Source organism: Balaenoptera ricei, chromosome 7, assembly GCF_028023285.1.
Source record: "Balaenoptera ricei isolate mBalRic1 chromosome 7, mBalRic1.hap2, whole genome shotgun sequence".
NCBI lineage: Eukaryota > Metazoa > Chordata > Mammalia > Artiodactyla > Balaenopteridae > Balaenoptera > Balaenoptera ricei.
Window position 1 is genome coordinate 65484800 of NC_082645.1, and position 27962 is coordinate 65512761.

At 38.3% G+C, this 27962-nt stretch overlaps 2 protein-coding genes and 1 long non-coding RNA gene across 4 annotated transcripts in view; 2 read left to right on the top strand and 1 right to left on the bottom strand.

The window, feature by feature from the left end:
- The window catches only part of AGPS (alkylglycerone phosphate synthase), a 142511-nt gene extending 128127 nt beyond the window's left edge, over positions 1 to 14384 (top strand). For both annotated transcript variants that reach the window (XM_059928160.1, XM_059928161.1), the window contains one exon: positions 8727 to 14384. In XM_059928160.1, the coding sequence (XP_059784143.1) occupies positions 8727 to 8848 (122 nt within the window). In that variant the 3' untranslated portion in view covers positions 8849 to 14384. The remainder of the gene's footprint in view (positions 1 to 8726) is intronic.
- A 7224-nt stretch (positions 14385 to 21608) lies between these two features.
- Positions 21609 to 23816, bottom strand: LOC132368565 (intraflagellar transport protein 70A-like). The gene has a single exon (XM_059927270.1). The coding sequence runs from the start codon at positions 23686 to 23688 to the stop codon at positions 21691 to 21693; it is 1998 nt and encodes a 665-aa protein (XP_059783253.1). The 5' UTR covers positions 23689 to 23816; the 3' UTR covers positions 21609 to 21690.
- Positions 23817 to 23997: 181 nt separating this feature from the next.
- The window catches only part of LOC132369046 (uncharacterized), a 76910-nt gene continuing 72945 nt past the window's right edge, over positions 23998 to 27962 (top strand). Inside the window, exons 1-2 of the long non-coding RNA XR_009504226.1 lie at positions 23998 to 24084; positions 25926 to 26059. This is a non-coding gene — a long non-coding RNA (uncharacterized LOC132369046). The remainder of the gene's footprint in view (positions 24085 to 25925; positions 26060 to 27962) is intronic.

Below are 27962 nucleotides of genomic sequence, written 5' to 3' on the forward strand. Positions count from 1 at the left end.
TGCTGGAACAATTGGACATTGATAGGTTAAAAAAAAAAAAAAAAGAATCTTGATCTGAACCTCACACCTTACGCCAAAATTAACTCAACACAGATAATATACTTAAACGTAAAACATAAAATAATAAAACTTTCAGAACAAAAACAAGAGAAAATATTCAAGATCTGGAGTTGGGCAAAGAGTTCTCAGACTGTTCCCCAAAAGTACAATCCATTACAGGAAAAACTGATAAATTGGATCTCATCAAAATTAAAAATGTTTGCTCTATGAAAGACTCTGTTAAGAGGATGAAAAGTTAGGCTACAGAGTAAGAGAAAATATGTGCAAACCACATATCCAATAAAAGACCTATATCTATAATATATAAAGAACTCTCAAAACTCAATAGTAAAATACAAACAATTCAATTAGAAAATGGGCAAAAGACATGAAGAATCATTTCACTGAAGAGGATATACAAATGACAAATAATTACATGAAAAGATGTTCAACATCAATAACCATTAGGGAAATGCAAATTAAAACCACAAGAGAAACCACTATACACCTATCAGAAAGCTAAAATAAAAAAATAGTGGCAGTGTCAAATGCTGGCAAGGATGTAGAGAAATTAGATCAATCATACATTACTGGTTGGAACATAACATGGTACAGTCATTCTGTAAAAACAGTTGGCAGTTTCTTATAAAATCAAACATGTAACTACCATTCAACCCAACAATTATACTCTTGGGCATTTATACCAGAGAATTGAAAACATAAACCTGTATATGTATATTCAGAGCAGATTTACTCATAGTAGTCCCAAACTGGAGTCAGCTCAGATGTCCTTCAACCATTAAATGGCTAAACACACTGTGGTACGTCTATACCATGGAATACGACTCAGCAGTAAGGGGAAACGAACCATTAACGCATGTAACAACTTGGATGAATCTCCAGGAAATTATGCTGAGTGAAAAAAAACCAATTCTGAAAGGTTGCATTCTGTGTGATAGTATTTCTATAACATTTTTGAAATGACAAAATTAGAGAAATAGAGAACAGATTGGTGGTTTCCAGGAGTTGGGTGTGGGGCGGGGATGACTATAAATAGGCAACACAAGGATCCTTGGGGGATGGAAATGTTCTGTATCTTGACTATATCAGTGTCAATATGCTGGTTGTGATTTTGGTCTTTTGATAGCTACCAGATGAGTATAGCCTTTCCAATATTGAATCTTTATCAGATTACCATAAGATAGCAGAAAGTTTGTTTTACTCTTAACTTTTTTTCTTTCAGTTTCTTCTTTGTGATTGGCTTTTTCTCACAAAACTTAAAGTTGATTATAATATTTTTCCACTGAAGCAATGTTGTAAATAGTGAGATTCTAAGACCAGACTGTAAAATCCAATTTAATCCATGATGTAATTGAACATTTAACTATTTCAGCTATGTCATAGGATGAACAGACTTGAGAGCTGACAGAAAATCTGTTGTAAGAATGTATTGATCCCTGCGCCTTCCTACCCTTGCAATTACAGATGCCCAGTCCCAGACAAAGGGCAGGGACAACGTTGTGTTTGCCATCTCTTACCTTGTGCTGTATATTCCTGTAGTAACTTCCAGCTTCAGGTGTATTTTCTCAGCCACTAGGAGAGAATAGGTGGCTTGGATAATACCACTTCTCTTTGGACCTCTAAAGAGAACTTTTTCTCCCTAGCAATTTTATGACCAAGATTCTTCTAAGTACTAGATGTTAGTCTCAGAATACCTCTACTACATTATTATATTGTTACAGAATAATTAACTTTTTATAGTCAGTTTCAGGTGATTAGCAGACAGTTAATCCTAATAGATATTTTCAAGTGTAAGATCTGTTAAAAGTAACTTTAGGTAAAGTTAATTTTTAATGTTCTGTCTTTGTTGTCTAACACAGAAACCACTAGGGTACTTGTGGCTATTTAAATTTAAATTAATTAAAATGAAATAAAAATTTATTTCCTCATTTGCAGTAGCCACCTTTCAAGTGCTTGATATCCACATGTGGCTAGGGGCTACTGTGTTAAATACTGCAGATACAGAACATTTCTGTCGACACAGGAAGTTCTACCGGACAGTGCTGTGAAGCTTTATTTCATATATATTTTTACACATTGGCTGGGAAAATGGCCCAAAAATATGGCTTAAAAGTTTTTTTCAGTAGACATTAGATTCAAGTCTTTAGGAGTTACGTTCTGAAATAAACTAGCATTTGTCATTAATAGTACGTTTTCTCAGAGTATAACTTCTGTCTACCACTTTTTCCAGAATTTCTTTCAGTTTGGTCAGTAGCCTCAAATTTAGAACAAGGTCACCTTGCTATAGTAAAAGCCATTCGCTGCTAATCTAGTTGGTTGTAGCAGTGAAGATATGTTGCTTTTATGGAAATTGTTTGGGCTCCTAGGAGACAGACCTTTGGAAGCATATAGCCCGAGATTTCTTGGTCTTGTCACTGTTGACATTTTTAAGACTTTTTTTTTTTTTTAAAGGAATTCCTTTATTTTTATTATTTATTTATTTATTTATTTATTTATTTTTGGCTGTGTTGGGTCTTCGTTTCTGTGCAAGGGCTTTCTCTAGTTGCGGCAAGCGGGGGCCACTCTTCATCGCGGTGCGCGGGCCTCTCACTATCGCGGCCTCTCTTGTTGCGGAGCACAAGCTCCAGATGCGCAGGCTCAGTAGTTGTGGCTCACGGGCCCAGTTGCTCCGTGGCATGTGGGATCTTCCCAGACCAGGGCTCGAACCCGTGTCCCCTGCATTAGCAGGCAGATTCTCAACCACTGCGCCACCAGGGAAGCCCCACTGTTGACATTTTTGACTAGATTCTTTGTGTGGGGGCCGTCCTGTGCATTCTAGTATGTTTAGCAGCATCCCTGGTCTCTGCCCACTAGATGCTGGTAACATAGCCCCAGTTATGACAACCAAAAACTTCTCTAGACATTGCTTAGTGTCCCTTAGGGTGCAGAATTGCCTCTGTTGAGAGCTATTGATATAGTCCAAAGACTCCTAGAGATTTGAAGGAAAAGAGAGTTAGGTTCTGTGACGTACCTTCTCCTATCTTAGCTAATATAGAATAGCTCTGAGTATATCCAAGAAATAATGTCAGAATATAGGGAATGCAAGGCAGATAAAACCAAAGGAAATTAAGGAAACCCAGATTGCCTTTCCCTGGATATTTGCATCCCTACATCTTATCTAAAATGGCTTATAGATAACTGGTTCAACATTTATTTTTTAACTAACATTTTTTGAATTCTTACTCTGTGCCATACACTATATTATGCAACAGGACTACAAAAATGAATAAAACATGGCCCTAGTCTTCAGGAGCATATGATGTTTACTGTCCTTTTCTGTCCTTATCTATTTCATGTTATTTGGCCTGTTTACTTGCTTTCAGCTCTGTCGTATAGGCATTAATTGCCACTTGGTTTAAACTTTGAGCGTGTCAAGCCATCTTTTGGGGATGTATAGCAGAATTAGCACTTGATTGTGTTCTGAAGACAGATTGAATCCAGCTCTTGTGATCTGTTATTATCTTGATAATTCAGGCTTTTTTTTCTGTTTCATAATCTCTAAAGACCTATTCAAGGATCTGTAAGATCTTAGAGCTGCTATATAAACTGCACAGATAAAACCTTAACATAAAGAAAACTGACATTTAAAAATGTTTAATAAGAGAAAAATCTTATAATACCAGATTTTAATTATCTATGAATCTTTCATCTTGATGTCAGAAGTTTCATTAGTAGTGGAAAATACATCAGACGACTTAATAAATCAAACGTGACTTTAAGTATCCACTAAGCATTAAATTAGACTCCTCGATAGTCATAGTCCCATCTCATGTGTCTTTAAAAGCTGGATATTCGCATCCCTCAGCTGGAAACCTGTTGGCTTCAGCATGTACCTCCACTAAAGCCAGACACACACACACAGATGCCTTATAGCACAAACCGACGGACAAGTAAATCCTCTTTGCAGGTTGAATGCTCTACCCCACACACAAGTGCCTTATAGCACAAACAGATGGACAACTAAATCCTCTTTTCAGGTTGAACGCTCTACCCCACGCCACTCCCTCCCAAAGAAACATCATCATAGTCAGATCACCAGATACCAGAAAGAGTGGAAATTGTCCATTGTCCTTCTCTGTTCTCTTCAGTTCAGATCAAGTTGCATGGGGCCAGAACCTCATCTGACAAGAGGTTGGTGTCCCTGTAGCGCTAGTTCCTTAGATAATCCACCAGTAGTTTAGTTGGATTAATTAAATCTTGAAATACAAAGTCAGTGCTCAGATCACTCATACAAGAAGCTAAATCTAGATTTTCTTTTTTAAATCTGACCTGTAGAATAGTCTTAAAAAGGTATTCAGGAGGCCCAAAGTAGAACTTTCAAAATACTGTTATTTTAATAATGGTTAGGTGCTTTTAACTTTGGCTAAATTCTCCTTCTGAGCTTCAGCTTCAGTAATCTTCTAAACGTACAGCCCATTTCATAATTTGTTTTTAATTTTTTTTATAAATTCATTTTATTTATTTTTATTTGTGGCTGAGTTGGGTCTTCGTTGTTGCGTGCGGGCTTTCTCTAGTCGCAGTGAGCAGGGGCTATTCTTCATTGCGGTGCGCAGGCTTCTCATTGCAGTGGCTTCTCTTGTTGCGGAGCATGGGCTCTAGAGCGCAGCCTCAGTAGTTGTGGTGCACAGGCTTAGCTGCTCCATGGCATGTGGGATCTTCCCAGACCAGGGCTCGAATCCATGTCCCCTGCATTGGCAGGCGGATCCTTAACCACTGCGCCACCAGGGAAGCCCATGATTTGTTTTTTAAATAAGTATATAATAAGTCTTTTCAGCCTTGTAATCAAATTCATAATTCAGAGAGTTTTTAATTTAGCTAAAAAGAACTCTGGCTAGCAGACCCTAGATGTGTCCCTTTTAAGATGAGATTATTAGGTAGTTTCTGCTAAGTCTTCAGTCCCTTAGACCACAAAGATTAGTTCCAGATAATTTTTGGTGGCTAGGCTGGCCAACATGTTCACATTTTCCACACACAAGACTCCCATTACCCATCCCTCTTATATACATGTCTGTTCATTCTTTGCTGTTGATCTTCCCACAAAATGTATTCTTTCTTGGAGCTGTTAGCATCCAAAGGGGACTGTTGAGCCTGTGATTTCAAAAAGCTTCTATTTTCTCTGTTCCGAAGTATATTTTTTTTTTAAGATTTTTTTTTTGATATGGACCATTTTTAAAGTCTTTATTGAATTCGTTACACTATTGCTTCTGTTTTATGTTTTGGCTTTTGGGCCGCAAGGCACGTGGGATCTTAGTTGCCCAACCAGGGATCAAACCACACACGCCCTGCGTTGGAAGGCAAAGTCTTAACCACTGGACCACCAGGGAAGTCCCCAAAGTATAATTTTTAAATGTACTGTATATTATGTAAAAAACACAAAATACTTATTTTATTCTGTCTGTATATACAGTATAAGAAATTAAATTGTAAAAAAGCGAGCTCCACTTTTAATTTAAGCAGACAAAGAATTTCCTCCATTAGTTTTCTGTAATGTTTAGTATTTGGCTGGCCTATGATTTTTGTACCTTTAAAAATACATCTAAGACTCTTAAATACCTGGCTTAAGTATTTTGAGCATTGAATATGTAGAAAAAATGAGAATTATGGAATACGGGGTCTCTTTCTTATTTTCAGAAATGGTGGATTTGGCTTTTTGTAGCTCTAGTGTTGGTTCTCAAGCTAAGTTTACACTTCTAGAGGATCAGAAGTCACAGGAGTTTAGTTGAGTCAGTAGTCATGAATATCCCACATCAGATAATCCAGGTCTGGAAAGAGGAGTAAGCTTCATGTGGTATGAAGGCACACATGACTTTTCATGGATAACTGTACATACAAGGAATGTTGAAGTAGTCTTTGACCACCTGTTATTTGCTGTTTTCATTCATCCATTCTCTCCTTTAGGATGGCATGCTTCCTTTTCTGAAAATGAGTCTACAGATATGTAAGCAGCTACTATATAGTTGTGCACACACATGTGTTACACATGTCCAGATCAGTATAATCAGCTAATTTCTAAAATGCCTAGCAGTGCAAATAAAGATTGTACAAATGGCATTATTATTGTTGTTGTTTAACTCTAGAATAAAAGTCTTCTACTTTGAAATATGATCCCATCTTTGGGATTAGGGCCTTTGATGTTTCATTGTTGTTTTTTTAATTTATCAATTCATCTGATGCAGCCAGAGAAGGTTCTCTAGAATTTTATGAAGACTATTTCCAATAATCTCATATTATAAACGCTTATTAAGCATTTTTGCTTAAAGTCTCTTTTCTATGTGTACATTTATCCTGTAATGTAGTTGACTTAAATTGTTAAGCAAATCCAAAAAGATTTCTAGTCCCTTTAATTGCATAAACTGTGATTTCTGACGTCAGTTCAAATTCTGTTATCACTAACAGAAGAAGCTTACAGACCTCTGCCATCAGGCCATCCAGGGGTTAAATTATTTTATCAGATATGTTTTTGAGGGGCCACAGCTATGCTGCCTGTACTGCCTTTTATTTTTTTAACTTTCTAGTTCACTAATCAAATGTATGTTAGATTGATTATTGTAAAAGTATAAACCATAGAAAATTTGACAAGATAGATGTGTAAATTATCCTTCTGACAGAACTAATGATGCACTTCAAGCACCTTCTGTTTTCCAGCGCTTGGTGAGCGACTTCATTAAATATGCAGTGGCTGTTGGGTGGCTTCTCAGAGGATGGTTCAGCTCCTTGTGGAATTGGATTATTACTAGAGGTGTGAAACCAGGCAGACGAGCTGGCTGTTGGGCATCCTGCTGAGGTTCTAATGTGCTCCATCTTGTCAGAGCAGTTGTTTGCAGTCTTTTCAGGACAATTACATCCATAACCACAGGACACATTCAGTGAAACTATATTACAGATAACAGTGGAGACTGGCATTGGCTGCTTTTCATCCCACTCTCTTGAGTTGCCTCTGTCGGTAGCTTATAATATTGCCACTTCTACCATTCAGAGAGTAGTTTTTTTTTTTTCTTTTAATACCTTGGAGTAAATCTGGAAACAACTGATTTGTAACTTTTTCTAAGTGCAAAAATCGTAGGATATTTGGAGTGAAAAGATTCTGTAGCTTCTAATCCCTTTGCATATGAGAAAACTAAGGCTGAGGCATTGTGGTGAGTTGTCCCTTAGGGAGATAGTATGAGGACCTGGTAGAACATCTTTTAGGTGGTAGAGATTGCATGAATAGCAGTTTGTACTGTTTGGCTTCTGGTTTTAGAGCTCTTTTAAACAGAATTTTTCTTTTGAATTTAAGATTTTTTTTTCCTGCTGTAGAGCATTTTCCCTCTTCTTAATACCAGTAATGCTTTTATATTTCTAGAAGCCAAGCAGAAATATTTTGCTTTCTGAGAATGTCATGCTATTTATTATTTTAATGACAACTGGTGGTTTCCTGGAGTACTGGACACAAAAGACGGTTTGAGTTGAGCTTAAAATGGTATTTAAGTTTTCCAAAAGGCAGATGCTATGGTGGATCACTGAAGCCTGATAAATGAGAGTGCATTTTAGAATGACAGGCTGAATACTTTAATGAAAGAAGGCTTCCCATTTTAGTTGGCCAATTAAATCGCTGCTGATGACTTTGGATCATTAATGAACATTTGTGGAAAATGACCATTTGAATTCAATTATTACAATAATACATTTGAAAAGTACTAACCACAAATAATCCTACCCGTAAATAAGATTTATCCATTTTCCCATAGATGAATCAGCATCCTGCTTTGCTTTTTAATGCCAAAGCAAATTGACATTTCAGAATTCTTTTATAGATTAGTGCATATCCTTTCTTATAAAAGTTCTGCTTAGAAAAGGTTACATTTTCATTGAATGCCTTTTAAAATATAATTTATGCTGCTAACGATTATATTCGTTATTCTCAGAATAAATTAGCAAGACTTAGAAACAAAGAAGGGGAACATGATACAGTGTATAAAAGCAGATAATTAAATTTAAGATGGTTTAGGTATTTGATTTATTTAGTGCCTAAAAAAACTCTAATTCTGGAAAAATAATAGGAAGAAAATAACAATTATTTGAACATGCAAATTTATTTTAAAGTCATATGAAAAGAAAATGCAAATGGAAAGCTCATAACCAAATTTTTTTCTTAAGCCCGAAGTGCAGATTTTCTCAATTTTTTAAAAGCTTTTGTTCTCAAAATATTTTATGGATATATATAGCTTGTCAATTTTTGCTGTAGTATACCCAGCAAATTCATCTGGATATGTTTTCTTTAGTTAACTTTATTTTCTCTGAAACTTTGGCATGTTCTGGTAAAGACAGGAGGCGGGTTCTTTTGAAATGCATGTTTTTCTCATTTTGTTATTTGTAAAATGGGCCATAATCTCAGTGCAGGCTCCCTTCATCTCCATTTTACAGTTTACAGAGAAAGGAGACACTGTGGAGCACAGGCTCCCCTGGGAGTACACTGAGCTTAATGAGCTTGATAGTCTGGTGGGCTCAATAAATCAAATACAGCAAAACACTTCTCATTTTTGAATAAAAGCATTTATCACACAGTGTTTGTTCATTCATGTTCATAAGATTGATTGGTTCTCAGCATCATAGTGTATATTGAAGCATTTTTGATTTTGTTTTTCCAGTGGGCAAGTTACGGAAGCAGTGGCTAAAGGAAAGTATCTCTGATGTCGGCTTTGGGATGCTGAAGTCTGTCAAGGAATATGTGGACCCCAATAACATCTTTGGAAACAGAAACCTTTTATAAATCCATTACTGTTGTTAAGAAAAATGTCACTTCTTTTTTAAAGTCTTTAACTATGGTTATACCAGTAATCAAATACATCATGGACTTTATTTCAGCTACCTTTGTTTGTCGGTTTAAAATAAGTTTGTTTCATTCTGTAGTTTGTTTTGTTTCTACATCTATGGATTGACAGATGGTATTCCTAAATCTCTCTCATTGTAGGTGTATCAGTTTACAGCCAACTGGTTGTCATTTCAAATTTCAGTCCGGCAGCACAAGGCTGCCAGTGGTTAATTTCAGAAGAAGATGCTGCCAGCTGTTTTGTATTGATGCTTCTTCTTAGGAACAAAGCCAGATTTTGGTGTCATCTATTGTTTCTCTAGCCTCTTTTTTAAAAGAACGTTTCTGGGAAGCAGCTATCTAGGGAAGGATTCCACTGAGGAGTGATATACATGTATGTTTTTTTAAGAGTGCATTCTAGTGTGAATAGGTCATTAAGGGAGAATACCCATGAAAGAATATAGGCAACCTCTTATTTAGGATGCCTTCAGTTCTGTAAGGTGCTTGGCCTACATTTTTCTTTGAAATTAGTATGCAGTTATAAAACCTTAAATCATTAGTATGCTTTATTCTGTCAGGGGACATGTTTTTGTTCTCCATGTTTCTGTTTCTGCTGAGGTATGAGTTGTATTTGTATCACTGAGATAACATATTGTTATATCCTAATTCATTCATAATATGTTTTATAAGAAAAGCTGACTTATCACTCATTGTAGGTGAAGAACAGGTTTACCATGAAAGGAATGTCTTTATTCAACTTAGAGTTCTAATGTTTCTCATTTCACGTTCTTGTTGCTGAGATGCAAAAGAAGCTACAACAGGAGCAGAAGAGGGAAGACTTCTTACACGGAATGTCTCTAGTTCAAAGAACTGTTTTGGCTAAAGAAACAGTCATCATTCAGCTACTGAATTTGAAAACCTCAACAGTTTGAATGACAAAAAACCTTTTTAAAAAAAATTAACCCAAACAACATGATAAATTTCCATATAAAAGTAAAGTTTCTTTTCCTAAAGTAAAATTTAGTTTTTAACAATGGTTTAATGCCTTTTTTGAATTACTGGTTTAACCTAAATTAAAAAAATAATAATGTATTAATACACATCCCATAATCAAATTTTGAAATATCATATTTCTTAAACAATAGGGAGAACATTAACCACATTTAGCAAACATTTTTACATTCAAACCTGGATATTAAAATAAATGAAATGATTACTTTGAATCACTGTCTGTCAAGGTTCATGGTTCACATTTTGAGACAGATTCTTTTCGTAATGCAATACCTAACTTTTGATAATTTTTTTAGAATTAATATTTGATCAGCTAATATGAGTCAAAATGCAGACTATCCTTTAAAAGGACACACTGTCTGTCTGTGTAGCAACAGCTCCAAAGTATTTTTGGGCAGTTTGATACCTTTTATATCTGAAGTAGCCTTAACCAGAAAATCTAAAATTGATTCACAAAATGATATTTTTAAGACTTCAAAATGATAAATAATTTTTAACAAATAAAATTGGCCTCAAACTAATAAACTTAAAATCTGTAAGCAAATCAAAATGAAACATTAGTTTAACAACAAAAACTAAATATTTATTTATTAGAAGCTGCCTCTCTTCATTGGTGATTTATTTTTAATTGTAAAATTTCCAGCAGATCTTTGCTTCAAGCCCTTGATATTTGAAATAGTTGGATACTTGATGAGGAAATTACACTTGCTTCTAGAATTATAAAAATCTCAGCTTTATGAAATGCATCTATTCATGAAAGTAATTTCTCTAATTGGTGATCAAAATGTAAAATTTAATACGATACTAATATCTCACTGGAGTGTATACATGTTTCTGAGTAATTTTTTAAAAATAAAACTTACAGATTCATAAGCAGATCCATTCCTTTGCACGTGATTGTTATAACGTTCTTTCCTAGGGAGTTCAGATTTCAATAACCTCAGAATTAGGAAATGTAACACCTGAAATTGTTCACTATTCTACATGAACCTTATGGAAATTAGTGATTTATGCGTTTGTTTTCTTCCATGCATGCATGACTCTCCAACCTTGATTTTGTAGTGATGACTACATTTTGTAGTTAGAATCATTTCTACAGGGATCATTTTGAAACACATAAACACTCATCAGAACTGTTTCACTCTGATTTAGTAAATCAGAAAGGCTTTCCCTGCTTCCACGTGCCCACCTCTGAGAGGTGCCTCAGCATATACTTAGTGTCTGTGGAGAGCTGAGTTCCTGAATATACACAGAAGCACTTAAAACCTTGCCTCCTGTTTCTGAAATATCTGAAAATGACTTCATAAAAATTAAAGCCAGGGGAATTTATGTGAGGCTTGAATAAGTTTATTTATGTAGCCTATTTGGTTTTCAGTACTGCATAACACCGACTTGTCTTTCTTAAATTAGTCATATTTCTCATATTTTATTTGATGATGTCACATTTGGGTTGACATTTTAGTGGGAATGGGAACTTGCTGCTAGTGAGAAATGGCATTGAATACTAGAGTCAGTATGAACAGGCTTTACTGACCCCTAGAGAAACAGCTGCCTTAATGTTTGGTGCACTTTACAGTGTATAAGTGAGTTTATTAGTCTTATGCTAAGTAACGTGAGCTTTTTTAGTTTAGTAAGAATTGCAGAAGCCACATGTTTATTGTGCCCAGCATTTTACCACAAAGAAAGAGGATTAAATTCTTTCCTCTCTTGAGGAATTGGGAGTTTTCTTCCTAAATGCTTACATACTACAGTACTATTACTTAAAAGCTGTTTATGAAGCTGGAAGCATTCTAGTATACATAGCTGTGTTGATGTATTTTGGAAAACAAAAATGCAGTGAAGGATGAACTTCCATCAGTGTGTGTATTAAACCAGATACAGATGGTTGCAAGAAAACCTCTTTTTCAGAATATTCTCTTAGTGACTGCTGAGTCCTAGCTTGCAGTTTTGAAAATGACTTTTGCATGTTGGCTTCAGAGGTTTTCCATTGTCATATTTTTTTATAGCTGCAACTTCTTAACTATAGCTGATCAGAGAAGCCCTGTGGTCCCAAGCTGAAGTCTGTAACCTTGGCTGTTCAAATGGGCTGAGTTTGGTTGAACATCTATTCTATGTAAACGTAGAACACAAACATTTATTATGCATTGATGCACAAACTGCACATGCTGGTGCCTGAAGCAGCCAAGGTGGAATTCTGTGGAAAGCATATCTACATTTTAAGAAGCACTGAGACAGGAGTTAAGGACAGCTTTAATAGCTTTTTGTTACCAGTTAATCTTTGGCGATTTCGATTTTAATTAGGGTTTAGCTCGTGGTGGGAGAAAAGCCGAAAATAGCAAGTGCCAGGATAGGATTGAAGAATCCAGAATCACCTTTGGCTTTATGAAAGCTTGCCTTTGCTCAAGGCTTCACGTTCCCAAATGAGCCACCTGTCAATATATACATTTAGTCCTCATTAATTTCATATAGTACATTGATGCGGAAATCCAGAAGGTGTAAAAGATTGTTTTAAACTATTGAAATACAGTGTGTAACATGAAGGATGTAAGTTACTCAGCTTTCTGCTCCCTAAAGCAAACAGTGTTTGTCTTTAGTGTGAAATTTAACTGTAAAAACTACCTGTAATGTCAACAGATCATAGAAACTTATATTATTAATAAAATGGACCTGGGTTTAAGAGACTTTTTCCTTCATAGGGGGTGTGAAGCTGTTCATTCTTCTGTTTGCGTCTGGGTTTGTCTTTCGGTTTTAGTTTTTCATCTTCGTATTTCCTCTGATTTGAAAACAAAATTAATTTTTATCATTTTATTGATGAAGCATGATCAAGTGCAACCTAAATATCACTAAATCCTTTTGGATTTATAGATGAGTATATTGTTAGCTAGGTTTTATTACTCTCTAATTATTTTAAATCAATGTTATATTCCTAGGAGGTGTGTAGTCTCCTGTGAACCTGAAGCATTCCCATTTGAACCTTGGAAGATCCTCAAAGAATGAGCGCTCTTGTGCTCTCCTAACCACAAGAATTCCTTAACAAACGTGAGTAAGGGCCACGGAAGCCAAAGAACCATCACAGAATTAAGTAACTTTAGTTCTGTGAACATAAAAAAGGTTTCTTTTTTGGTTCCCAAAGGAGATTATTTTATACTTTTTTTTTTCCACAAGGAACAAAAATAACACATTAAGTATCATTAGGAGCATTTTTCCAAGACTCTGAACTTCCAAATCAGTGAGAAAGAGAGAGAAGGAAAAAAAGTATTTTAGTGTGGATTTCTAAGCAGCATATATACATGTTTTTAAGGCATCTTATTGTTGGCAGTGTTTTTTGTAAGCACCCTATGAAACATGTTGTTTAACCCCTAAAGCAATCTTGTTCACATATCCAAAAAGGGCATGAAACGCTTGTGCTGGTATAAAGTTTCTCTAAATAATTATTTTTTGAGCTATTTAAAGAATGTCCCCAAAAGCTCACAGTGCCTTGTTGGGATTTTTTTTTTTTTTTCATGAAATAGCCATTATTTAAAATGAGTGGGAGAGGATAAGTCTTTAAGGCCAGAGCTTGTGTAGCAGTTCAAGGCTATTCCTCTTCAAGAACACGTCAGGAATGAAGTAGTTGTGTGTGGAAACACAGAAGATCCTTTCCACAGTGTTGGTTTCAATCACCTATTCTAGCATATTTAACTAATTGTGTGGTGGACCTGTACTCTCACATATACCTATTCGGTCAGTGGGATTTACATGTACTTTCTTTCTTGCATTTTCATTCCTTCTGTCCCAACTTAGTAGCCCTAAGGTGTGGCTTGGTGGATGTGGCATACTCAGTCCTGGAGACACCCACTACATGTTTTGGGTGTTTGCTCACACAGCTCCCTGAGGAGCAGAGCCTGGAGGAGGGGAGGGGGGTGGGTTCCTGTTCCTTATGTTAGGTGTCAGTCCTTTTTGTGTGTGATGGTGCCTTCAGAATAATGAATGTTTCTGTTTCTGAACAATGATAAATCTTCTGAGAAATATGTGTAGGTTATATTTCTTAATTTTTGTCCCTTTTTGCTAAGCCTGTGAAATACTTTGGCTCTGATACAACTTGACTTGAATAATATCTTATCCTGAGTCTTCCTCTAAGGCAGTGCATATTCCTGCCAGTACTGTAGTCATCTTTTGGGAACTACATGTGGGTAAGCACTTGTATGTAAGCCATTATACTGCTGTAACTAATGCATACAAATAATTCTTCTCTTTACATTAATAGTCTTAAAAGTGGATATGTAGTGGGAAGGAAAATTCTTAAGGGAGTCCAGCATAGCTTTGTCAATTCAGACTGAGCCATACTGTTTTCCAAAGGGCTCAACACGTAGTCTATATACTGTGCTTTCAGTGTATGTTTGGATCTCCTTTTACTGCTTTTCCTAGAATGTACTGTTCTATAAGCAAATGCCCATGTGTGATTTTTAAGATGTGCTGGGAAAAAAATAAAACAATACCAAAACCACTCATTGTTACAGAAATTGTTGCTTTTTTTCATGTTGATTCCATCTAATCTTTACAATCTGTTCCCATAAGTAGCCTCTCTAGTAGTGAATGACAAGTGCACAGATACTGATTTTGTCCCTGCCTGTGGCTCCCACACTGGAGGGAAGGTTGTAGTTGTCTGGGCTCTGAAATAACTGAAGATTGGACCTGTCGAACACAGTCTTACTTGATACATTTAAATAATAACTTGCCATACTAAGAGTTTAGCTCTTATATAATAAGTTAGTTATAGTTAGTTAAAGAAAGCAGTTTTCTACCGGGCTCATATAAGGCTCAGACTGAATCGACCTTAGAAATCACCTCATCTTTTTCCCAAACACAATTGGTATCTGACCTCCCTACCCCTCAGGCCACAAATAGATCACCAGTTTTTCTGAACATGTGCTGTGACCGCATGGGAACTGCTTTTCCAGCAAGGCTTTTCTGAAATCTTCCGGTATTAAGAGGTTTTTACTTATAAGACTGAAATCTGTCTCCCTCTTCTATCCATTAACGTAACTTCTGTCTTGTGTAGTCATGAAGAATTGCCCAGTTGCTCTGTTGAAGGACAGCTCTGCAGGTATTTAAAGACAGCTCACATTCCCCCAGATCTTCTCCAGTCAGCTGTTGCTCCTGTCAGTTCTAGACCCTTCGTCATCCTAATCTCTCTCCATATGTGCCCTTTTGATGTTCTTAAAGTGAGGTGTCGAGTTCTGAATGTTCCAGAATAGGACCAATGATTCCCTTATTCCAATATTCTTTAGTCACTCTTGCATTTTTGGTGGACGGTGGATATTGCACTGTCATCTCACACTGAACTTGAATTTAACAGTTTGTCTTTTCGGCATGTGCCATTTTGGCCACATCTCCATGGAGGCTGAGTTTTTATTTTATATTCATTTTTATTGGAGTATAGTTGCTTTACAATGTTATATTAGTTTCTGTTGTACAGCAAGGTGAATCAGTTATACATATAAATATATACCCTGTTTTTTAGATTTCTTTCCCATTTAGGTCACCACAAAGCATTGAGTAGAGTTCCCTGTGCTAAACAGTAGGTTCTCATTAGTTATCTATTTTATACATAGTAGGTATATATGTCAATCCCAGTCTCCCAATTCATCCCACCCCCGGCTTCCCCCATCGCCTCGGTATTCATAAATTTGTTCTCTACGTCTGTATCTCTATTTCTGCTTTGCAAATAAGTTCATCTGTACCATTTTTCTAGATTCTACATATAAGCGATATTATACGATATTTGTTTTTCTCTTTCTTACTTCACTCTGTATGACAGTTTCTGGGTCTATCCACGTCTCTGCAAATGGCACTGTTTTGTTCCTTTTTATGGCTGAGTAATATTCCATTGTATATATGTACCACATCTTCTTTATCCATTCCTCTGTGGATGGACATTTAGGTTGCTTCCATGTCCTGCCTATTGTTAATAGTGCTGCAGTGAACATAGGGTTGCATGTATCTTTTTGAATTATGGTTTTCTCTGGGTATATGCCCAGGAATGGGATTGCTGGGTCATACAGTAGTTCTGTTTTTAGTTTTTTAAGGGACCTCCATACTGTTCTCGATACTGGCTGTACCAATTTACATTCCCACCAACAGTGCAAGAGGGTTCCCTTTTCTCCACACCCTCTCCAGCATTTATTGTTTGTAGATTTTTTGATGATAGCCATTCTGACCAGTGTGAGGTGATACCTCATTGTAGTTTTGATTTTCATTTCTCTGGTAATTAGTGATGTTGAGCATCTTTTAATGTGTTTGTTGGCCATCTGTAGGTCTTCTTTGGAGAAATGTCTATTTAGATCTTCCCCCCCATTTTTTGATTGGGTTATTTGGTTTTTTGATATTGAGCTGCATGAGCTGTTTGTATATTTTGGAGATTAATCCCTGAGGCTGATTTTTTAAAGCCTCATTACTTATATTTATTCTTACTAAAATTTGTATCTTACTGTATTTAGTTCCAGATTTTCAAAATTTTAGAATCTTGACTCTTACCCAGAGTATTTTTTGTCCCATCCAGCTTTGGGACATCAATAGAATTGAGACATGTACTGTGTGGATTCTCAACCAAGTAATGGCAGGCATCTGCAACACACAACAAGGGCCTGCCCAGTAACACATCCAGGAAAGAGCATTCAGGGTTCAGCTAGCGCACATTTCCACTTGACGTGCTCTTGTTCACCTCATATTTTTACATTTTGTCAACAAATAGGCCTTTTTTCAATGAATCAACGTTTATGCCAGACAAACATTAAACATGCAAATGACGTCTACTTGGATTTAACATCGCCAGCTGCCAGACTGAAATCCTTTGCTAAAGCTTGCTGCTCCAATTTCCTGTGCTACCCTATCAGAAAAACAAATGAAGTCTTTAACTGCCAGCACATTTACTTTTGCCTGTGTTTGCCTTCAGGGGCATGTCTCTTTCTTTTTCAGTATACTCGTAAACTCATCTTGTGCTGCATTTTCTGATGTGATCTGTTGATTGGGCGTAGTATTGACTGATGGACAACATCTAAATCCATTCTTGCATAGTTCTGTCACATCCTTTGTACCTCATTGTGTCCACATTAGATCTGGAAAGATAATTTTTTTAAATGACTGAAATTTGCCACTGTAAAGCTGTAAAATAACTTAGGAGAAGGTGGAGTTCTGAGTCTTAAGAACACAGTGAAAAGGGTTCTATTCTGGAAATTTTGCGGTTGCTCCATTTTTCTCTACCAAACTACTAGTCACTTTTCCTATTTGGGCCTACTATCTTTTGTAAAATGAAAAACTCTGAGGTCCCTTCTAAGTCAGTCTCAGTGATTCTGATGAGTCTCTGTATTTTTGCCAAACACTGCCCTAGAATTGATTATTGCATTAATCATTTATTTTTTAATTTAACCGTTATTAGCCAGACACTGCTGGGCACTTAACCCTAGACAAGAGGTTCTGATTGTTATCACAACAACCCTGTGAAATGTATGGTATCGTCCCCTTTTTTCCGGTGAAATAACTGAGATTTAGCGACGCTGAATAACACACACTGTTAGTAGCTGGGAAGTGGCATTGCCAGGAGATGGAGCCAGGTCTGACAAAATCCAGCCTCTGTGCTGGCTGCTTCACTGCTCTAGGCTGCTTGTGCTGGGTAGTAAGTCTGATGTATACAGAATTTCTGCTTTTTAAAGTAGATTGTTAGTCCTTGCCCTCCACAGAAGGGCACAAGTACAGAGGGGAAACAGCTGTCTTCGTGACTACATGCCATAGAAATACCAGGAAGCCTTTTGTCCCAGATGCTGTCATGCTCTGTAAGTGTTTAATCCCTGCAAAGATGCCTTTATAGAAACTCATGAAAGGAAGTGCTGTGTTTGATGGACTTAATAAATTTGCCTTTTTATAACTTTAATATTGTATTCCTTTGAGCTGTACTTAAAAATGTAAGAGTAACCTGTTACTATAAGTTATACATATTCCTGTAGAGAGACTAGAAATTGAAAACTATTTAAGATTAAAGAAATGTTTTATTATAATCTAAGACCAATCTAGGTTCTTTGGAAAGTCACAGTTCCTTAAAACTGCCAATTTAAGAATTAAGGTTGCTGCTGAAGGATTAGGGTACTCAAAAAGTTGCATATATTTTATAATTAGGATGAAGGTATAAGTATAGCGCTTGATGGTTACAGTCATGGTGATTATGTGGTTGGACAACCAAGAACCCAGAGTTACTGGCACATCACAAAATGTGCTATTTAACTAATACTAAGGGTATATAGCCCAATAAGTGGAAACGAAAGCCCCAAATGCCACATTAGTCCCAGTGGTAGGTCAGCAGGGGATAAGAGGCAGTTAGTGAATGGTGGATAGTGAGCTGCAAGTCACACCATTGGTAGGAAGCTGCTCAGTGTGGCAGAGAATACCCTCAGGAAAGCACAACCTCCCAGATGTTTCCAGATCACCAATAGTCATTAAAAAAAAAAAAAGACAAAGGAACATAAGACCAAAGATTGTATTTAAAAATGCTGATGTTCACCAGAAATGAAAGGTTTGTCTTTGGTGATGTTATCCTTTTAAAATCAGTTAGTGTAGATAGCCATATTCTGCTTACCTGAACAGACTTCCAGCATTGCTAACCCTCCGAATGCCAGTGTGGAAATGAGCCCACGCAAGGATTATAGGATAGAAGGGTCGGAAAGTTACTCTCTTAACGCTTCCCCTCCAAGCCATTTGCCCTTTCTTTAAAAAAAAATTTTTTTTTTCTCATTTGCCCTTCCTTATCTCACTAGAAGCTTATTTACTTGGGCATCTACCCCATAGCCCTCAACAAACACACAAATTGTTCTAACCTCAGGCCAAACCTATCACTGACAATTCTGTTTGGATTCCACCTGAGGTGCTCCTCTGAGGTCTGAGAGGCCATACCTCTGTGTTCCTATGTCACCCCTTTGGGAGGGAGTGTCATCTTCTATGATTACAGCTGTCTCATTGCTCGATGATCTCTGCCATCCCCGCAGTTTTCCCAATTCCCAGTTGTCTGCTTCTCATGAATGGGTCAGAGTTAGCCACTGTACACCTGACCTTCACAGATGACATTAGTGTCAATATCCATGCCACAGCTGAGGGCAAATTCAAAGAGGGGCTGTCATGAGAAATACAAATCCTTTTGTAGGCATGTCATGTCACTGATCAAATGAGTCTGCTTGGTGGTTCTGTACAGAACAAGTTTTTGTTTATGTCTGAGAAAATGGAAATAACTACTTGGGTACAACAAACACATGCGTATATTCTGAACATTTGTGTGGAGATGGGTTGACTAAGGTTATGAAATAATGGATTTAATATTTGATCTTTTAAAAATACACTATGCAGATATTATGAAGAAATCTTAAAGGAGCAAAGGCTTGAGAAATATAGGGAAATCTTTTTTTGTCAAGAAAAGTGCTTTTAGCACTGAGTACATGAAGTTCTAGGAGCATAGAACAAAGCTTTTCATCAGAGCTTTAGGGATGAAAGCCTTCATTCAAATGGCAGTGTGGAGTCATCATAAAGTCACTTGCCTATGAGTATCAGTGAGCAGAGGTGAGTACTTTGAAGGTGAGTTTAAAAGAAGTATATCCTAAAAATAAAGGACAATAAGTGCCTGTGGAGTTAGACCCTTCCCCAGTCTCCTCCAGGGCTCTGATGGCTGGCCAGTTTTGTAGGCTTGGTTCATGAGTCTTTGCTGTCGCCAGGCAGCAATCTATCAATCCTGGTGGGTGCCTCTCTGGAGAGCCAGTGTAAGGAAGGGGACAAATGCCACCATGATTGACCTTTATTCCTTTACTCAGTGGTAAGAGCAGTCAGGATTTCCTGATGCATTACTAACCAGGAAATCCCAACTGCCCAGCAGCAAGGGGTTAAAAACTGTTCTGAAAAGCTTTTTATGTTCTGAAAAGCTAAATTACACATACATGCAAACCACAGACACACAGCACCTGGGTAAATAAAGTGTGGTTGAATAAAGGCTGGGCTATTTGCAAAAGGGAATCTGGAAAACATTTGCTTTTGGGTGGTTAACATTACTTACATTTTATGCTTTTTTTTTTTTAAGAAAAAAAGGAAATGTACAAAAAAAAATTTTTTTTAACATGGCTTAAAAAATAAGATTTCAGTTCATTTACTTTCCAAATCTTAAGGGGCTATGAAGATTGAGAGTGCACAGAGCTACTGCACAAAGAAGCAGCAACACTTTTAGTACAAAAGTTGTTAAAGAACATTTCCCAGTGATGGAATCGTGCTAAGGGATGCACTGAAGAGGTCATTAAACACTGATTGTCCTCCCAGTGTGGGCTCAAACATCAATGGTAAATGGTATCAGCTTACATAATTAAGATGAAACGTGCTATAAATTCAAAACCATTGGACTTCATAATAAGCCACATTTTCTGATAGATCTAATAGAATTTGAGCACCCAGGAGGTCATGCTACAGAGGATTTATGCTGAGTACCTATGTGAGTCCCTGTCTGGGTACCTATGTGGCTAAGTGATTTCTCCTTGAAGGAAAGAAATCATCATCTCATCATGGCAGGGGTTCACTATCTTTCAGTAGAATGCTATTAGGTTGAATCATAAAAAAATGCTAGTTTTGTAGTTTAAACACTTCCAAAATCAGCAATTTCATATAATTCAAGCTACTTTGTTTTTCTCTAAGTCAGGTCGAGTTGGGGTTGATTTATGGAGAGAAAAGGGGTGGGGAAACAAATAGTAAAGCTCTTGTATGCTTCAGAAAATAAAAATGCCTAAGCAGAATGAGTGGGGTTTTCATTGGAAGGGTTGTGGGCATGCCCTAGCGTTACGAATCTACCAGATGAGGTTTCAGAATCGACCTTTTCATCTGTGATGGAGGTGGGAGAGAAGTTTGGTGGGGTCATGGGAATAGTCTAGATTTTTCCTTACCTGAGAGGCCACCACACAGAAACAACTCCAGCATTAACATATCCTAAATTGCAAACACAAAGGTAGGAATTAAGAAAAGAGTTCTCACAATACCTCTGCTATTCTTCATTGTTAAATGAGAGCACAGTTATGAAAAAACAGTAAATATATCTTGTTCATGTATTCAAATTATTAACAAATGGAACAAAAGAAAACCATGTAAAATTCTTGCTTTGACAATTGTTTATTGTCTCTAAACCACAGCACCATAATTTTGTTAAGGGCAAAGATCTCCCAGTGACTCTTGCATGTTTGAAAAAAAAAAAACACCAAACATTTATAATGTATTTTGGTTACATAAAGCATTACATTTATATTGAAAAACCCTGACAAAACACCCTAAATGCTATATAATATGTATTCATTAAAATTAATATAATAATGAGGGTAGGCTGTGAGAATAGGACACACAATCCCTGAGGTTATTATTAAAAGCCTAGAAATCCTATACCTTAACTACTGAGTTCTGGGCCTGATAGTGCCAAGTCCCTGGATAACATAATCCTTGTGTAGGGGACTTTCAAAATGCACAAAGTACAAATGATAACAAAGGAGACGGAACATAGGTGCTAACAATTTCTAATAGAAATAGTGTCCCCATGCAGTTTTGAATTCTTCATAAGTCTTTCTAGGTGTCAAAGTTCTTATATTTCACTTTGTGAAGATTTTAAAAACAAAATATTGGTTATTTTTATAATTTTAAAGTGTACAAATTTCAACATGTAATAAATATAAAGAGGCCAATAGCTAACTACAGATAAAACAGAGTGAAAAACAGATGTAAAGCCATTATGATAAGGCCACTGTCAGACATTACTACATATTCCATCCTATAATCTCATAAATCAAAGCTTTTAATTGTCTGGATTCATAAGTGACTGTATTCTTTCCAATATGCATTCTTTCTTCTTCCAGGGGTTGTTCAATAACAGCAGGTATGTTCCTGCCATAAAGTTCACAGTGTTCTAGAAACTGGACACATTCTTGAATAACACTGTCACGAAGCACAATCATGTGTTTTGACATGTTTTCTAATAATGACAGGAAGCATCTTTTGGCGTAATACCAGGTATCAGTTCCCAGTTTTTTATTATAAGGTTCCAAGCTTTTGATAACCCGAGAAATACCAAAGTCATAATTTCCTTTGGCACAATAAAGCGTCCCTATCACCAAATTCACAATGCAGAGATGGTAGATTTTCTTCTCTGGGTCCTCATAGGAGAGCTGCTCTTCCTCCTTTTCAATCTTCCTCATCAACTCCTCGGCTTCTTCGTTTTGACTTGTCATAATATATGAAACACACAGGTTAGCCAGCACAATAGCACTGACATTCAGGATGTTGTCATAATGCTTCTTGACTATGGGCTCATAAAAACCTATGGCTTCTGTGTATTTGTTTTCCTGCATGAACAGAACATGAGCCACATTCAGCTTCCACACATCATGGTCATTACAGAATTCCACAGATTGGCGGAAGATCTTTTCCACCATTGGATAATTGTCAAGGTTCCAGTAGATTTTGGCCTGGGCCATCAGCACGGGAATATACTTCTCAAGGGTGTCATCATATTCATTCACTGCCTTTTTGACAGCTTCATCATCTCTGTTGTGTCTTGCTTCCTGCACTTGTTTGGTGAGTTTCCGGAGCTGTTCAGTCAGCATCCCTGCTAGCCCATCAAGCTTAATGAAAGCCTCTTCAGGAGCTGTCTGGCAAGTGATCATGGCATCCAAGAAGTCATAGAGATAGGGTGTGAGGAACCTGTAAGTCAAATGGGCATTCTCTGCCAGGACATCTGCTGCCAGGTCAAAATACTCATATTTACAGTAGAGCAGCAACAGGTTGCCAAAGGTCTCTGGGGGAAAGGGATTCTGTTGGAGCAAAAACTGTAGCTTCTCAAACCCTTCTGTAGGCCGGGCATCCATGTTCATTAGCGCCTGGTTGTGCAGGGTCACAGGGTCTAACTCTTCCTCTGCCCTCGGAGGCATATCTGTGAGGGTTTCCTGGGCCACCTCATAGTTTCTCAGTTGGTATTCTATGGCGGCCTTGAGGTTGAAGGCTTCCACCAGAGCGGTCTGGTGAAGGACTAACGTGTTACCAACACTTCGAACATCAATGCCCTCAGTGGTCATGCCCACACCCAGCTCTGGGTGCTGGCGGATGCCGTGCTCAATAATGTCAGCGATATGCTTCAGCGCGGATGCATACTGCCGGCTGCTGTAATAGGCCAAAGCCAGGTTGTAGGAAAGGTCAGGTCGGTAGCCCGAAGCCTGCAAAGCAGCAGAGAACTTGGAACATGCGGCTTCATAATGTCCCTCCTTGTAGAGCAAACAGCCCAGGTTGACCTGGCCATCGAGCTCGTTCTCGCCCCCGCTGTCTTCTCCTCCTTCCCCACTCAGTAGCTGCTCCACCAGGCTCCTGGCCCCGGGCAGATCGCCCTCGCTGTACTTGATCGCGGCTTGGAGACGGAGGGCCCCGTTATGGTAGGCGGGGTTGTCCAGGAGGAGGAAGGCAACGCGGGTGGCCTCTGGGTAAAGGCAGGCCTTGTACAGGGCCTGGGCCTGGTACAGGCGGTACTGCTCCAGCTCCGGGTGCAGCTGGCCCAGCTGCTCATAGCACTCGGCGGCCAGCGCGAACTCCTGCAGGCGATAGTAGCAGTAGCCCAACAGCGACAGGCCGGCGCGGCTCCTCGGGCTCCGCTGGAGCTCTCCGCCCAGCAGCTGCACGGCCTCGGCGTAGCGGGCATCCCGGATGAGCCGGTACACGACCGCGGTGAACTCCCCGTCGGGGATCTGCGCACCGCCCAGCCCTGCCATAACCGCTGCGGTGGTTGTGTGTGCTCGTTACCACGGCAACAAGCCAACCGGAAAAGAACTGCAAAGAATGTTGGCTGTTTTGTGGGGTTTGTTTTTTTTTTTTTTGCGTGCTCCCAAAGTTACTTTGCAGCGGAACGACCAACCTGGGATTTAAAACTGTCACGAATATGAGCGTGCCTATTACTGGCCTGGCCTCTGAAGACTGCAGAGTGTGAGCGGCGTTAGAGGAGAGAGGAAACGTCTCCGAGCCGTTCAGAAACGGAAAAACTCTACTTCCCGGCATGCACCGGTCCGATGGCGCCGGCGTCGGGACGTGGCCGTGCTGCATGCTGGGAGGCGTAGTCTCTGCCGCACGGACCCTCGGGTGAGGTCGCGCGGTCGCCTTCCCTTCGTATGGTAAATGAGGGTTGTTGTGTCACCTCGGTCCCTGGCGCTGGGGAGGAAGGTTTATGGTCCGAAGTCCCTTCCTTTTTTGAGCCTTATGCACTGTGCAATGCATACAAATATTGTCGTTCCACGTTATTTTAGTGAAAGAAACGGGAATGGGTAAAGAGGAATGAATGTCAGCTTCGTATTCTCCCAGAATTAGAGTAGAGCTTCTGTCTTTGAGCCGCTCCGAGGGCACACTTTCTAAGAACAAAATAGTACAGCGACCAGGAGTTCTTATTTTGGCGTTTCCAGAGGTTGACAGCAGGAAAGAATGCTTTGGATTTTATCTGGTATTTGGAGACGTTTGGCTTTCGTTCCAAGCACCTCTGCACCTCACCCCACCGCCCTTTTCCAAAACTGCAAATATTACTGAGTTCATATTAGCGTTTAAACTTGGCCCTACGTACTGCCTTGATTCTCCAAATTTCACTACGAGGTAGAAACATTAGAGAAATCCATGACCTCGTGTTTTCCAAGAAGGGTGGAGGGGAGGAGGAAGCACGACCCAAAGTGTTCCTTTTTCTATGTACTGTTACTCTTTTACTTCTCCAACCTACTTAGTCTCTGATGTGTGTGTGTGTGTGTGTGAGAGAGACAGACATCCAGCCTGTACTTGTCAGGCTTTAATAATGTTTTTGGATATCGTTATGCTGATAAACAGTGGCTTTTCCTTCAGTTAAAAAGAAAATTTTCCTACACTTTAATTTTTTTTCCCCTCAGATTCTTAGTTTGAAGATCTCTGTGGAAATTTGCTGGACTGTACAAGAAACCATTCTGGATTTTCTTTTGTTCCTTTGTCATGTGTTTGGAATAGATGCTCTAGATTCCATGGTACTACCTTGGGGGCTATTTTTGTATAAATTCTTTTGAATTTAATAGTGCCCATTATGGGGCAGTGAAAAACTAGGGACTTAATTATCCTATAAAATTATATTGGATCACTAATTAGAAATAATACCCATTGTTTAGACTGATCTGGAGACTACAGAATTTGGGGGAAATGAATACAATTTTTCAGCCAAGAATTAGAGAGGCAGACAAGATAGCAAAAGACAAAACTGGCTTATCCCAGTGAGGTAGTAGTATGTGTGCAGTTTTCAAGATAATAAAATTAGCTGTAATTTATGAATATTTGTCATATGCAGTTCCTCCGCTGGTGGCCTGAGGTGAGGCGGTTGTCTTTCATAGTCTTCTGTGATTTCCATTGGCCTTGCTACCACCCAGGATAAACATAGTTCAACTAAAAGCATGTCTTTGCTATATAATTAAAGACTTCAATGCAAATCCATTATCTGCCTCCTTAATAGTATTGCTACCTATAAATCTTTTCTGTATATACATTTTGGAGCCAACATCAACTATATTTATTGCATGACACTCTATTAGACTATTCACATATATTATCTCTAATCTTAATAATCAGCCTGTATTCTACGTATCACAGATGGAGAAAAGAAGCAGCTAAACTATGATATCCAAAAGCTAAGTTCATTAGGAGATAGTGACTGATGAATTAATTCAATCTATGTATCACATAAGGGCCCAGCTTTGAGGGAACACTAGTGTCTTGCTTTCTTGGTTGTTATTTTCCCATTAAAACAATCAAGCAACTTGGTTAGGGTAGCAGAATTTGAACTTCCTTCCCTGAGTTGCAACTGTGAGCAGATGTTAGGAAGTTATAAGTGGGAGGTGGTGAAATTCTTAGTCACCTGTTGGAGCTAAAAAGAGACTTCAGTAGGGCATCTGAATGCTACACTGTCACGCAATTGACTTCATGTACTCATACATTCTTCTCCCTTGCTGCGAAGGTTGCCAAAGCTGTGTTTTTCTGAAGTCTGAGACTGGACAAGGAACCTTCCACTGCATGAATACCAAGAAAGCGACAAACTGCACCCATCCCAAAGGGGTTGAGTTGGCCACCCAAGATTCCCAGAGAAAGCAGGTGAGGAAGACCACTGTAATCTGACTCTGAGGCTTCTTATTCTCTGGCTGCAGCTCTTTCTGGTCCTCAACCTAAAGAGGTACATGGTTTGAGGGATGCACCTAGTGCTGCTGAATGATCAAGGAATAGGGTGTCTTCTCCTTTATGCTTGCCTGATTGACGCTTAGCTCTAGGGGAAAAAATTATCTAAAAGGCTCAATCTTTTAAAATCCTTATGTATTTTAAGTCTTTATATATTGAGATGTTACTTTGGGTAAGTTGTTATTAAATCAAGATAAGAAGACAGAACATGAAAACTGGAAATTGCCTTTTATATGTTTAGTCTATCAGTCTGATTTTCAGAGTTGTATTTGCGTCATGAAAGCATTCACCTTCAAATGGCTTCTTGGGAATGTAAGCAATATAGAAGGACTCTGCTCTCCCCCAGATTTCTCTGATTTTGTGTGGCTGCTGAAGCGGGCAGGAGGGGGACGTTCTGTGTCTTCCTCCTTATTTCATGTGCTGCTGCTCCTGAGGCCTGGCTTGGAAAAAGCAGGACATTCGGCTTAGACAGATGGAGGGCAGGGTCATTTGCAAAATAAAATGAGTGCACAAATCACGCTGTGAAATTGGCATGACCGTCCCTGCTGCTATGATAGACCGACTTTTATTTAGTCTATGGCAGGCAGTTGGGGAATAGATTAGCTTTGGGGGGGAGGGTGGGGGAGCAGTAAATGAAGGTCCTTCAATTAATGATGGTAATTCAGGAAAGTAATAAATGAGGTGGAATATTTTAAAATGTCATAAAGGATCATTTTGTTTCCAACAGAATCTTGAAAAGCTGGAGTATATATCAAAAAGTTAGTGTATTGTACCATTTCTAGCAATAAGAAAGCATCTGGTGGTTGCAATAAAAAGATTTAGTGCCTATTGAAAGAAATTAAGACTTTCGGAAAATGGTGTTGGGCTCAGGTGGATTTTGCTGCATAACGGGAGACGTGTTTGCCATGTAGGGGAATTCCATTTAGGCAAAATGTATAGGGGCTAAAAGCATGATGTTTGGTTCTTAACATGCTTATGTTTCTGCCTGCCAACGTGTGAGATGATCAAATCCCATGTATATTCTATTTGGCATTCTCTTTTAAAACTAATTGGAAATGATTGTTTTATTTATCTTGTAAAAATAGCCACATCTTTTTGACAAACATTGTTTTTCTATGAGTGTTTCAACCACAGCTGTGGTTAAACATCTTCTATGATAAAAGAAGACCTTCTGCAAAATCATTTTCCAAGTTGTTATTTCTGTCTCCTATTCATTTCAGGCCATTCTATGCAGGATGGCAGATTGAGAGGCTCAGCTTCCTTGCTTCCTCTGGAGTCCAACTTTATTTTTTGTCCCCGTGTGTCCATTGATGATGATAAAACTGACCCTTCTTCCACCACCTCTCACCTCTCACCACCCCCCCACCCTATAAACAGGGAAGAAAAGAGTAAATTAGTGCCAAATTTGTAATGTAGTTCACTGACCTTCAGGAGCATCTGTTCAATCTTTTAAGACTTTTGGAAAAGACTGTATGCTGAATCAACACTTGGGAACGTTTATGGTCAGATGATGAGAAATGTAACCTCATTGAGAGCTTAATCTTTTTTCTCTGATAGTTCCAGCTCTATTAATATTTTAGATGGTAATATATTTCCTTCTTGATTTATCTTGCTTTTGATCAAATGGGTTTCTGTTTCAAGGCTTATGGTGTTATTATCCAAACTAATTTATTAGGCAGAACACAATAACATTATGATTTATAAAAAGGAATTAGCAGAGAACACACAATTTTGGGTACTGCCATTGAAAAATTCATTCCCTGCAGTTGGAGTGTGCTGTGGAATGCACTGTTACCTAAATCAGATCATTTGAGCATCTTTC